The sequence below is a fragment of the Balaenoptera musculus genome, chromosome 12 (assembly GCF_009873245.2).
Source record: "Balaenoptera musculus isolate JJ_BM4_2016_0621 chromosome 12, mBalMus1.pri.v3, whole genome shotgun sequence".
NCBI classification, from domain to species: Eukaryota; Metazoa; Chordata; class Mammalia; order Artiodactyla; family Balaenopteridae; genus Balaenoptera; species Balaenoptera musculus.
The window spans coordinates 20,142,359-20,156,839 of record NC_045796.1 but is presented as its reverse complement, the minus strand read 5'-3'; the positions used below and the strand labels follow the sequence as shown (position 1 = coordinate 20,156,839).

Genomic DNA, 14,481 nt, shown 5'->3' with positions numbered 1-14,481 from the left:
TCATATGAGGCTCTTACTTTATCATAGCCTAGGCTCCCGCCCATCCTTATTCCCTTCTTTGGTCAAATGACCAACTCTTACTTTATAATTCCATCTCAGTTCAGCAGAAAAGCTGTGCGTGTATGTACGTGTGTGTGTGTGTGTGTGTGTGTGTGTGTGTGCATGGACACACGCAGTGACGCCATCTACATAACTCCTAACCTTTTCTTCCGCAAGCCAAGTCACAACGCAACAAGCAAGGGCAGTCGTGCGGTCACAGTACCGCAAAGCAGCCAGCATGCTGAAGGGGCCGAGCCACCTGCAGGCACAGAACTGCACCCATTCACCTTCTGTCTGATGCCAGAACCACACTGCACAGTCCAGCTGCTTGTGGACTCTTCTTGTGTGTCAGTTACAGCTTCCTTTGTAAAATATTCCAAGGAAGATACAGTTCAACCAAAGCGTAACCAAAAGTCAGTGCCAGACTAAAGAAGGCAGGTCAGGGGAGAAGCCAGGACCCGTCTTTCCAGTTGAGGAAGAATCTTGGTTTCTAGGTCATTTACAAGCAGCACTCCAGGCTTCGTAAGGAAACCGGGAGGGAGCGGAGGCAGATCCATCACCTATACACCGCATATGGAAGACCGAACCTTCCCAAATTTCTGATAAAAGTCTTCCTCTGCCTGGGCCAAGGCGTCTTCATCAATGTACACAGCCGGCCTTTTGGCCACGAGGAAGTACTGCACCTTCCTGCGATTCCAGCCCAGCACGTACTGGAGCCAGCCGCAGACGGCGGCGGTGGAGCGGCCCACCCCGGCGTTGCAGTGCACGTACACGGTGTGTCCGTTCTCAAGCAGCGCGTGGAGGAGACACACCGCCTGCGGCAGCATCTGGATGCGGCCTGGGATTGAAAGAGCACAGCACAGACCAGTGAGAAGTGAACCCCGTGTTGCCGCTAATAGTCACTCCTCCAGTGCACCGAGAAATCACAATGTTTTGGCGGGAGGGGCAGGGATGTCGGAGCTTGCTTCACTCCTTTGTTTTGAAAGAAAAGGTGAGACAACATCAAAACCTGCTAATTATAAAGTGGAAAGAGCAGCCAGAGGCAATAGGTCAGCTCTGAATCTTCACTTGATTTTCCTTTGAATGATGTCTGCATCCGTGCAAATCTCCCTTCAAAGATAATTTCACTACCGCCTATCCTCAGAAGAATGGATTTTTACATCCATCAGAATGGTCTGTACAGATTGGGCAGAGGTTTAAAGGATTTCAAAGAGAAGCTCACAGGTCCTGTCACCTGAATTTCCTTTAATCCAAAAGGATCTCCCAGGTAAATCCAAAACAGAGTTAGTCCATATTGGTTAAAGGAGTCAATCTGACTCTTTCAACATAGGCTAATTTTAATTTGTCCAATGAAAAGGCTAACTTATTAATTGATAAATGTGGGATAGCCAGTCATTCATGTATTCCCTCATGATGCAGTGTGTATTAAAACTGATTCAACTTCTCCTTTACTGTGCAATTATGATTATAGGTGTTGCTGCTCTATGGCTACTATCTTGATGATTAGATGATCCAATGTCTTCCCCTCGTCCCACTGAGACAGGATATACAATGCTCTGCTGAGGCTCGTTGGACTCAGGCCCTTTTCATCATCCTAGGGACAGAGAGGCCCCTAAAACCAGCAAACTCCTGGATGCCTGGAGTTTCTTCTGCTCACAGATTCTCAGAGCAAAATGAATTTAGTGGATTTTTTTGGAGAGTGGAGGATGGTCATTATAAATTACTTCAAGAAGCGATTAAAGAGGGAAACTATACAGAGTCCTGGATGAAAACTCTGTGCTATGACTTCACATTCTCCAGCTGCTCTCTGTCCTCAACCACATGGAGACACCACAGCCCTGGGGCGACCTTCCGAGGGCCACAGAGAATGCCCTGTCCGGCCCTCACATTGCCATCCCGTTGGATGACGGCAGAGGTGGGAAAAACCCCTCCCTCAAATGATTTCATGAGGCCTGGAATTCTCCCATGAGAGCTGCTCAAGTAAGTTTAGACTTTCCTTAGATGTCCTTTTTTAAAATGCCTTGAAGGGACCAACACAACACATTGCAATCAGGCATCACCACCTTAGAAGGAGAGAGTTACCAAAATCCCATTGTGGCCTGAAGTCACCTCCCTGCTGGGGCAGGGGGTGCGAGGGGGGTAGCACTTAGCTTCAGGCTCACCCTGCTCTGAGATCAGAGCAGGAGATCTATATGGAGGCCGGATAATATTCTAGTTGCTCCTGGTGCTCTGTTACTCCCTCTGACTAAGGGATCTAAAGGCCCCATGCGGCAGTTTAGAGATGCTTTTAACAGGAATGCTTGAGGCAGAGCACACTTCGAAGTTCCTGAAGCTCCATCTCTTGCCAGTACCTGTTGCCACACTTTCATGTTCCCTGCCTTGTCCCTGAAGACATCTGAATTGGAGACACACCAGCTCCAAGCCTTGCTTGATTTCTCAGAGTCCAAACTGAGCCATAAACTTTAATTGATCTATGCTTCTGTGCTTGGTTGCAGGGTGCTCTGAGGTTAGAGCTAGGTGGGCCTGCCATACAGTCAGTTACTCATGGCCCTCTCCTAGAGGCAGTAAGTATCACCGGAGATGTAACAAGGCAGAAGACACCATATGTACCAGAGAGGTGTCTCTCTCTATGTCTCAGGGAAAGGACTGTGTATTTGGTCCACCATTTGAGTTGAGAGATCAGAGGAGGCAAAACCTCCAAGGTCTGTTTGAGTGACCCTGCTGATAAGGGCAAGGCCTGTTCAAGGGCACAGCTTTTGTTCCGCTGAGGGCATGTTAGAGGTTTACTTTAAGTAATGTTGTCCAGGAAGGGAACTACCAGTGACGGATCTGGGAAGCTTGGGTTACTCCTGTTCCTGCCACAGCTGGCATCACTTTTCAAGTTCCCTGTTACGGCTGCCTCTCCAGTTACCATGTTCATTGCCAGGAAATAAACATGAACATTTTTAATATGGGTTTTCATCAAATGCCAAATACACAAGTAAACCACAGTGGACATTTGCAGGAGGAGCTGCTGCCGAGTCCCAGAGTCAAGGTTCAGCTTTTGCAGCATCAGTGGGGCCAGCCTGCCCCAGCCACGTCTATATGGACCCATCGGGATCCCTTCCGCTGACCTTCATTCTGGCCAGAGGTTCCCCAAGGAAGGGTCTGCACCAAATGGCCGAAATGACCTAGTATCTCCCCCTCTCCTTTTTATCTGTAAAAGATTCTTCAACAGGTATGTACACAGTTTAGAAGTTGAAAAGGGATTTGTGTTAGTTTAAGGTTCAGTGAGCTCAGACACATAATCCTGGAATGTAAATGTCAGCTGCCACGTGGAAACTCCAGAAGGCTCCCAGTTTAAACACAGGTCTCACCCACCAGTGGTCTTCTCCTAGAATCACTCAGCTGTCCCACTTAAGAACTGTCACACAATTATTTAAATAACATAAAGAATGAATAAAGAATAAAAAGGAGAGCCAGAGAAGCAGTCAGTCTAGGGGGCCCACCCCTCTCAGCCTGGCTTCAGCTGGAGCCCTCCTTGACTTTGACCCTGTTTTGAGTGATGACAGCTAACACGTACTGAGCCTTTTCTACCTGCCAAGCACTGATCTAAGCACTGTGTGTGCAATAGCTCCTTTATAGCTACCTCTCAACAGCTCCGAGGTTGGTACTATTATTATCCTCAGTTGTATCTGAGATTTGCCCAAGGTTATTCCCTAATGGCCACCTCCAACCCAGCCATCCAGGTTCTAAAGCCTCTGGTTTTAACCTCTGTACTATTGTCCTTCCCTAACCTACCTGGTCAGTGGCACTTGCTGGCCACTATGCTGTCAATCTGAATTTTCAGTCAGTCCCTGCCCCCACTTACCTGGTCATGCTGCGGCCCTCACTCCTGGGGGACGGCAACACCCTCCGTGGGATTCAGCACCTCTGCCCCTACCCTCGAGGGGCCATCTGTGCCCTACAGGCGCATGTCCTTCTGCTTGAAAACCCATTCTAGGGAGCCTGAGCTAATACGTAACCCACCAAGGAATCACAAGACGGTCCCCAGGGTCAGGGCTCACACAGTAAAGCCAGCATCAACCAGATCCCTAATTTTTATGTTTCATATATTTAGATGCCATATAGAATTTAATTTGATAAAATGTTTCCATTTTTAAAAACAATAACACCCCAAGGCAAAAGAGAACCACTGATTTTTTCATGTAAAATATTCCAAATTTTAAGTGTTGGCAACTAAGTTGAAAATTTTAAAGCCTGTGCAGGTCCAACAAAACACTCCACCATCTGTGATTCTTACTTTGGAATTTAAAACAGGCCTTGACTCTCCATAGATGCTCAATAAACATTCATTAAATACATGAATTAAAACAATGTAAAAAAACCCGTTAACACCGATTTGATCTGAGACAGTCCGAGACCCCTCTTATCTAAATTTCTGGTCCACATGTCCTCCAGGCTAATCCAACTCTAGAATGATTAAAAGCTACCTGAAAACATGCAATGAGCAAGCAAGCACAGGTGAGAAGGGGGACAAGGGCATTGTGGGGCAGCCTGAGGCATGAGGGGGCCTGAAATAAGTGGGAGTGGGGAGTCCCTAAAGATATCTGAGGTTGACCTAGGCTGACCCTGAAAGAAATCATTCCTGGCACAACTTTCAGCCTTCCAACACACACACACACACACACACACACACACACACACACACACACACACGTCTTTCCTTTCTTAATCCAGAGGCAGATTTATGGCTGAATATATTACTATTTTATTTGAGCATATCTTCTTTTCCTGAATATTGATAAGGTCTATGTTATCTGTAACGCCCTTTGGTAGAAACTGAAGAACTTGGCACTAATATTATAGTCCCAACTTTGGAATTTTCAAAGCACTTTCATATCAATTATTTTATTCTATTGTTATAATCGTGTAAGCCTGCAATTATTATTCCCCATTTTCCAAGTGCAGGAACGAACCTGCCCGTATCACGTGATGGTGATAAGGCTCAAGCCCAGGCGGAGTGGCTCCAAGGCCAGTGTCTTCACCTCATGGCAGCACTGAATTTAGCATGCTGAGCCAGAGAAAGAACTAAGACTGTGACCACAAATGGGTGGCTCTGGGGACCATGTTAACCCATTTGGGAGACAAGGATAAACCATTTGTTATAAACAGCACTGCACTTACAGAGGTCAAAATCCAATCTGAGTACTTCCTGTGTGAAGGAAAACTGACTATTAATGAACAGATTTTATGTTTTCAGGTGAGTGCTAGATTTGGGAGCTTTTTGTTCCTCAGGTGAAAGACACAAACCAAAAAAAAAAAAAAAGAAAAAAAGAAAAGAAAAGGAAAAACCTAAACAACCCCAGCCCCACTGCATATGACAAAAAGTACAAGAGAAAGAATCGACGGCACGATTGATTGTACCAGGTCTGTGACAACCAGTGGTGACAGTCAGGCCTAACAAACTGTCTTCTTTCTCAGACTTTATCTGACAGCATTATGCTGCGGCTCAAAACACTTCCAGATGGATTTTTCTCTAGAGTTCTAAAAATATTCAGCTGAATTAATCTGTGTGTTCATTGTGCTAATGTTGTGAGCCACAGAGATTGATCTATTGGTCAGAAATTCCTTGGCGACTCAGGAGTGTTGTTAACTCTTTGATTACCACCCCCAGGTTATGCTGAACCAAAGAAACCCTTTATTTAGTCTTGGGGTTTGGTCTTTTTCAAGTGGGAGCTTTCATTTTGCTGCCATTTCATGTTTCCAAAGTGCCTCAGGGTGGAAGACGCTCCGTTGTATGACTGGGTCCTGGTGACTCTGTAACCCACCCACCCCTCCCCGACAAAGGTTTTAATACCATGACAGCGGGTCTTTGGAGGTAGAATTTTCCATCAGGCTTCTGTATATTCCCAAACTATCAAGCAAATTGCCTATCAGTCAGCAGGGTTTTGGAGAATCAGTGCATGGGGTGCAGCAGGCCATATTTATCTCAGCTTCTCTGAGCCTCGTCTCACATCCTACTCCAACAGGATAACAGTGCTCTAAGATGACAACCAAAGAAGTGAAAATCAAAACACTCTCTAGAGGCTACAGGCACACTGTCCTAACGACCTTCTCTATTTTGAAACCAGAGAAACAAACTGGACAGGGCAAATATGACCTAGATTCGACCACTGCTCTTCTCTGCAAATAAGGTGTTTTGTTTTTTTTTTAATTCCTTGAAAAAAGACAGAGCTCTTGCAGCTGAATCAAGCTCCTTTGGATCAGCATTAATTACCAAGAAGAGTAACCAAACTATCTCCTCCTTCAGGAAGAAAAATTATACATCCCCAGTTCAGTTCAGACGGACCCACAAAGGGGTCTAGCCCGGCCAGGAGGACCATAAAGATTCATTAAGAGCCAAGATGGCCAAGGTCCTGGGACGCTCTGGGGTGACAAGCTGCCTCCCTGGAAACTCATGACTTTGTCTAACTCCAGCTGACGATGTACGTGACAGGCTGAAAGTGCGGGCGGTGGTCTGCAGAAAGGGCATGAAGAGTCCACGTGAGCATGTAGAGAAGCTTCATCATATGGTGTCAGGAGCAATGCTCTGCGCCTGACTGCCTGGGGTGAAATCCAGGCTGTGTCTCGGCTATATGACATAGGCCAGGTTACTTAACTTTTTTGTACCTCATTCTCTTCCTCTGCAAAATGCAGATAACTACAACATCTGCCTGGACTCTTGTCTTGAGAATTAAATGAGTTAATGTATGAAATTACTGAGAAGAGTGTTTGATACGTAATGTACTTTGCGGGGAAGAGGGCTGATCGTAGAGACGCTTCCTCCCTGGCCATCACTGTCTTCCTTCTTTCCCCCAGAATAGCAGTTCACCAAACTCCCCCAGCCTGCGCCAGTCCATAGCTCTCTGCTGCCCCCTGGTGACATCTGGTTGATATTATTCGTGTGACTTGTTCTCTTGGCTCCACTCCTTTCTACAAACAAGAACCCTCCTCCACAGCCAGGCTGAAATTCAGATCGTTCCTCTAAAACACCATGCCTCTGTGCCTCGGTTGTTTCTTCCACCTGGCACGCTCTTTCTCCCTCTACCTTGACCTGCCACGCCCACCTCAAATCCCAGGATACTCATGTAGCCTCCCTGCGCTCCGCCGTAAAAGTGCTCCTCCCACGCCATAACCCTCGTAGTGCGCAGGATTCATCCCTCTCATCACATTCTTCTTTCTACTATAATTAGTTTTGAACTTGCCTTACTGCCTCTTACCATGAGATCAAAAGTATGCCTTTGGCTTCCCTGGTGGTGCAGTGGTTAAGAATCCGCCTGCCAGTGCAGGGGACACGGGTTAGAGCTCTGGTCCGGGAAGATCCCACATGCCGCGGAGCAACTAAGCCCGTGAGCCACAACTACTAGCCTGCGCTCTAGAGCCCGCGAGCCACAACTACTGAGCCCACGTGCCACAACTACTGAAGCCCGCACGCCTAGAGCCCATGCTCCAGAACAAGAGAAGCCACCACAGTGAGAAGCCCGCGCACAGCAACGAAGAGTAGCCCCCGCTCGCCGCAACTAGAGAAAGCCCGCGCACAGCAACGAAGACCCAACGCAGCCAAAAATAAATAAATAAAATAAATAAATTTAAAAAAAAAAAGTGTGCCTTATTTACCTCTGTTTCCCTGGCAGCATCCGTGTCACACCCTACTTCCCTCTTCACAAAGACACGCTCAGCCAGTGTTTGTGCGGTAAATGAAGCATCACTATTGCCACCCTGCCCCAAGCTGCTGCGTTCTCTCTCGTTATCTCTCACCTTACCTACTGCAGTCGCCTCCTAACTGGCATCCCCAGATCGGCTGGGGCCCACTCCGACATACTCTACACTGCAAACGAAGGGCACTTTTAGAGGGAAAAAAAAAGTTAACTTGACATCTCTCAGCCTCCCGCCCTTTCGACTGCTTCTCACTGTTTTAGGATAGCATCTAAAGTTTTTATTGTGCCCCAAATCCTGCAAGACTCTGTTCCCTCCTTCCCAGCCCTGCAGCCACACTGGTCTTCTTTCAGTTCCTCCAACACTCTGTGCTCTCCTGCAATGGGGATTCTTCCCAAGCTGCTCCCTCTGCCTGGACCAAGCCTCTTTCCCACCTCACCCGTGCCAACCCCCGCTTCAGATCTCAGCTCAAACACACCCGAGAAAACCTTCTCTGGCCCTTCTTCCTAGGTCTGATTTGCCTGCCTAGGCTCTCATAGCAATATCTATGTATCTTTCTAACCGAAAAACTCATCATAGCTTTACAACTCTATCTGTAGTCATTTGATTAATGCTTGTCTGCCCTACAGAGCTAGAAGCTCCATGAGGACAGGAGTTGTGCCTGCTTTTCCTCACTGTTGTATTCCCAACCACCAGCCTAGGGTCCCACACACATAGTTGATACACAGTAAATACATGTTTAATGAATAAATAAATCAAAGGACCCATGTTAAACAGAATCTTAGCCAAGGTGTCAAAAGATATATATATTAAATATATTAAACCAAAAACCTTATATTTATTCCATATCTGTCATTCACGTTTAGGTCATCAATTATAGACAGCAAGGTAGGCAGGTAGAGGCAGACAGACAGACAGACAGACAGGCAAAAAACCAGCAAGGGCTTCTTTGAAACACATTCAACAAGGAGCCAGAAAGCTCCTTCTCATGCTTACCTTCAGTGCTCATATCCGGTGTCGGCATCCAGATGTAGGCCAAGCCTTCTTCCTTATACAGCTTAATCATAGTGTCAGGAGTCATGGGTTCTGGGTAGCGGTTACAGCCTGAGGAATTCTGTACAATATCCCATTCCGTCTGGAAATTCATTACAGCCGTAATCCCCAGTTCATGCTTCAGTTTGATGGTTACATGTTCCACTTGGCGAGGGCAGCTACCCAGCCAGATATTTGGTAGAATTCTAATAAGAACACATGGAGTCAACTATTACTATTGTTGGTGTTATAGGAGCTGCATAAAATATGTAGTATTAAAACGCAATTAACCTTTAAAGCTGGAACAGGAAAAGCTGTATTAAGAATATGAGAACCAATATTATTATCAAAAGACCGAAATACTGGTGGTGGTGTTTTGGAGGAAACAAATAATTCAATTAACTAGAACGCCAGGAAATAAGCATTAGCAAACCAAATCTAGCAATATATTAAAGTAAGTCCACCAAGTTATACCTATTCCAGGAATGTATATGTGGTTCAATATTAGGAAACCCGTCAACATATTTCAAATACTAACAAATTAAATGTAAAACTCCTATGATTAATTCTGGAAAATATGTGCTAAAATTCAGCATCCATTCCTGTTTAAAACTCTATACAAAAATTTCAAATAGTATGAGATTAACAGAAACTAATAATCAACAATCTTCTTTTAAATAAAATCAAAGTAAAGATTATTTCCATTAGTATCAACATTGTATGATTCACCTAATGCTACAATGTAAGAAGAGGAAATGTAACTCTGAAAAAGAGATTAAACTACAAAAGCTATGAAAAATATTAAAAGTATTAAGATATCTGGATGAAGGAAAATATAAAAATACCAAGCAACCATTCTCTGTACTACCAATAGCCAGGTAGAAATAGAATGGGAGGAGCAGGGAAAATCTCATTCAAAAATAACAACAAAATTATAAAACATCTAGGGGGGCTTCCCTGGTGGCGCAGTGGTTGAGAGTCTGCCTGCCAATGCAAGGGACACGGGTTCGAGCCCTGGTCTGGGAAGATCCCACATGCCGCGGAGCAACTAGGCCCGTGAGCCACAACTACTGAGCTTGTGCTCCGCAACAGGAGAGGCCGCGATAGTGAGAGGCCCGCGCACCGCGATGAAGAGTGGCCCCCACTTGCCGCAACTGGAGAAAGCCCTTGCACAGAAACGAAGACCCAACACAGCCAAAAATAAATTAAAAAATAAATAAATAAATAAATAAAAATAAAGGAATTCCTTTAAAAAAAAAAGAAAAAGAGAAAAAGAAAACTGAGCTGATTTCTTAAAAAATAAAAAATAAAACATCTAGGAATACCTTTAACCAGAAAGCACTATAAAATTTTATTAGAGGACATTACGAAAACAACAATGAATAAATAGAGAGACATACTGTGATATTGTGATTTATAATAAGAAATATATATTTGCTCTTCATAACCATTTCTGGCACAGATCTCCTAAAACCATTGAAATTTCCTAAGTGATTAGAGCCGTAATGGTGTCTTTTGTTAATGAGGTAACTTTTGGAATACACCTAAGCATGGGGGCTGGTTGCCAGGGGGCACCAACCTTGTGATTAGAGAGTTGGAATTTTCATCCCACCCCCTGACCTCCTGGGAGGGGAGAGGGGCTGGAGGTTGAACCAATCACCTTTGGCCAATGATTTTATTAACCATGCCTATGAAATGAAGCCTCCATAAAAACCTAAAAGAACAGGGTTTGGGGAGCCTCCAGGTTGGTGAACACGTGGAACTGAGAGAAGAAGGCCCTGCCCTTTTCCCCATGCTTCCCCTAGGTGTCTCTTATATCTGACTGTCGCTGAGTTACATGCTTTTATAATAAACTGGTGATCTAGGAGGTAAAATGTTTCTCTGAGTTCTGTGAGCTGCTCTAGAAAATTAATCAAACTCAAGTCTAAGGAGAGGTATGGGGAATCTCCAATCCGTAGCCAGTCAATCAGAAACACGGGTAACAACCTGGGTTTGCAACTGGCCTCTGAAGGCAGGTTGGGGGCTGGGTCTTGTGTGACTGAGCCCTTAACCTGTGGAATCTGATGCTGTCTGTAGGTGGAGGTAGTGTCAGAATTGAATTGAACTGCAGGACACCAAGCTGGTCTCTGGAGAATTTCTTGGATGTGTGAGAACACTCCCTCCCCCACACATTGGAATTAGGTCCCAGAACCCAAAAGATATACCATGCTCTTTAGTTGCAAGACTTAAAATCATAAAATGTAAGTATCTTAAAAATGTAAATATTTTCCAAATTAATATATAAATTGAACACATGTTATTATAATTTGTTGCATATGGTATATGTTGTCTTGTTCACTGATTATTCCACATGCGTACATTCTCTCCAGAACTAATAGGTGAATAATCTATTTCAAACTTTACTTGATTCATGTAACCTAGAACCTTACTAGGTTCATTACAGGGCGTTCAGACAATAGTTCTTAGATGACGGTGGCAGGCATCACGGATGCTCACCAGTGTTCCCAGGTATCCCCTTTCAAGCATGGAGGACTAAACTTCCTCTCCGCCTCAAAGTTAGATATGGCCACGTGACTTGCTTTTGTTGATTAAACGTAAGCTGAAGTGACCGGTGTGACTTCAGAGGGACATACTTAAGACCTATGCATGATCTTCCACTCTCTCTTTCCCTGCTGCAATGAGTATGAAGGCACATGTGGATGCTGAGCTTCTAGGAGCTGAAGTCACCTGGATGGTAACCTAACTCAGGGAGGACAGCAGCCCAGAGAGCTAACAGCTCATTGTGTTAAGCCAATTTTGGCATTGTTTGTTACCACAGCCTAACCTGACTTGTTCTGACTAATACAAAGCCTAAATAAACTAATTGCTTAAAGTCTCTAATATGCAGGGAAGAAACAGAGCAGAGGGACTACACTTTTATTTAGTTACTTTCATTTTAAGTTTAGAGCAGTCATTCTCAATTGGGAACAGTTTTGCTTCCCGAAGGATATTTGACAGTGATTATGGAGACATTTTTGATTATCACACTGGGTGGTGCTACTGACATCTAGTAGATTGAGACCAGAGATGTTGCTAAGCATCCTGCAATGCACTGGACATCTCCCCACAACAAAGAATTATCTTCTCCAAAATGTCAATAAAGTGGAGGTTAGGAAACCTTCGTTTAGGGGAAGAAAACTGGAATAGAACTCTTTACTTTCTGTAGAAAGAAAAGGAATGTGGAGAATGAGTAAGATCAACATATCTGACACAGAGTTTGTGGCTCATCAGCTACAATATTCTGATGATAATATGATTCCATGTCATATTTGAAAATATGTAAGTATGTATGTATGTGTGTATGTGAAGAGAGATTATAGAGAATGAAGCAAAAGCCTAGTATTAGATAGCTGAACAGCAGGATAACATGTTAAGTGTGGCATAATGGAAAGGCACTAAACACAAGCTAGAAAAACTGGGTTCAAATACCAATTTTAGCACAATATTTTTAAAAGCACTTGGTAATAACTGTTTGACCTTAGGCCAACCTATTTATCATCTCTGAGCCTTTGGTGTGCTCATCTTTAAAATGGGTCTAAAAATAACTAATTCATAGGAATTTTGTAAGGAGTAAATACAATTAAGTAATGTATTTGAATAAGTCTGACACTAGTGGATACATAATAAATACTAGTGGAGTTTATGTCTAGTTATTATAATTTACCTATTTTAGTAATTTATTTGATATTGAAATGTCTATTCATATAATTTTTCATTATTCTATGTATCCTTCATTTGAATGCTGCAGAGCGTAGACTATTCACCCTATTTTATAATATGAAATCCAGCTAGTTATTCTCCTTTGGTTGTTGTTGTTGTCATTGTGGATGTTAACATTAAGAAGCCAACTGACTAATCCTCCAATGTGGGTATTATCCATCCTCAATGAAAATATCTTACAAGATCAAGCATCATCTTTCTAAAGCGTGAACCCTACTTACTCTCCAGGAGAGGATAAACCAATTTTTGTTGCCGCTTGGGTTCTAAGTATAATGGGTTATTAGGAATTTCCTTGTGGATATTGATGATTATTATGGAAGCAATAAAAGGATAAAATTTAAAACAAAGAGAAACCCAGGTGCTGTGAAGAAGGGCACAGGATCTAAAGGTTTTTTTTAAACCTTATTTCTGACTCCAAAGAATTCTCAGACGCCCCATTGAACTGAGAGAAAGACCACCAGCAGGGACACATTTAGAGTACCCCAGAGCTATGCTTGGCCAGGACACTGTTAGCTGAGTATTTGGTCTTTGCAGGAATGGAAACTTCACATCCCCTGGGTCGTTGCCCCTTCACTCCGGCTGTTCAGTGAGAGTAGGAACCCTCCCCCATGTAGATGTTCCATCCTTCCTTCCATGATTCCATAAAGATTCCTCCTGCAGCAACCTGCTGGATGCCTAGTAGGTAATAGTGTTGGGCTACTTTACCTACACTTTGGGGTTTAACTGAGCATACTTAAGAACACTCAGCTGGAAAAAGAAGGAAGTGGACACCTCAGTTATACAACCCTCTGAACAATAGTGTACTTTTACTGTACAAATTTTGAAGTGGACTGGTTACATATTAAAATGAATATTCATGACAGGTAAGCTAAATTCCAAATGTTATCCAGAGTTCTCTTGAGTACTGTACTCTTTGAGTGGGAGCATTTAGTATTTAACTAGTAAATAAATGCCAAAACAAAGTGGCTGGCATGCAAGATTTGCACAAATACCAAAGAGTAGTTCATAGAGATATATAAAGGGTAAATCAGGATATTTGACCCTATAAAATAAGAAATCAGAATCCAAAACCATACTCAATATGTAGATCACATTGTGTTGCTAAAAAAAATGGTGTTATTTTATCATCTCATTCAGCCCTGGTCTTCAAATGTATTTAAACTAGCCAGTAACCTTAAGAAACTCAGAACAAATCAAAGATAAATAGGCCCAAAGTTGGTACCTTAACATATATATTTCCCACATCAAGTTTCTAATGGAAATAAGCCCTTGAAATACATACCCACACATACTCACACACAAATAACACCAGTTTCTATACCAGATACTTCCAACTTTTACTTAACATAATTAATTCTTCCTCTAACAATTCTGGAAGTCAGAGTACATATTTAAGAAATTAATATAAAATAATTCCTGATTTTTTTAGAGTAAGATGTTCTGAACCTAGGAGGCGGATAACTAAAGATAAATTCTGAAAACAAGCAGTGTAGTGAAGGATAGAGAATTGAAGTTGTAAAGTAAATTATACTGAACCATTACATGGGATATAGAAACAAAATACTGGGCTTGCTGGAAACAGACAGATCAATAGATTCTACTTAATCAGGCAGCTAAAGTGCCCTTTGTATGCATCCTATTTCAGTTTTTTGTCTCAATAGTAGGTGATACATTTCTAGTTACACGATACACTATAGTAATAAGATGCATGATGTCCCTTCTAAACAGTAATTAAACTTTTACTTCATTCAAAAGAGAATGATTTGACACCATTAAAAATCAATTTTTACTCATCTCATCTTAGTTTTAATCTTCTTTTGGTGTCAATGATACTTTAAATGATTTTTTAAATCAGGATTTTTTTGTAAAGGTGATAAGAAATTTGTTGAAATATAAGATTTAGGGAATAAAAAATCTTCTGTAAAGGTAGTTTTAATGCTAGACATACCAAACTTCAAAGATACAATAACAGAA

The 14,481-nt window shown here is 42.9% G+C and overlaps 1 protein-coding gene across 2 annotated transcripts in view; it reads right to left on the bottom strand.

The window, feature by feature from the left end:
* Window positions 1-216: 216 nt before the first annotated feature.
* Window positions 217-14,481, bottom strand: part of EPM2A (EPM2A glucan phosphatase, laforin) — a 100,191-nt gene continuing 85,926 nt past the window's right edge. For both annotated transcript variants that reach the window (XM_036871798.1, XM_036871800.1), the window contains 2 exons: window positions 8,713-8,954; window positions 217-877 (listed from right to left, as the gene is read on the bottom strand). In XM_036871798.1, the coding sequence (XP_036727693.1) occupies window positions 600-877; window positions 8,713-8,954 (520 nt within the window). In that variant the 3' untranslated portion in view covers window positions 217-599. The remainder of the gene's footprint in view (window positions 878-8,712; window positions 8,955-14,481) is intronic.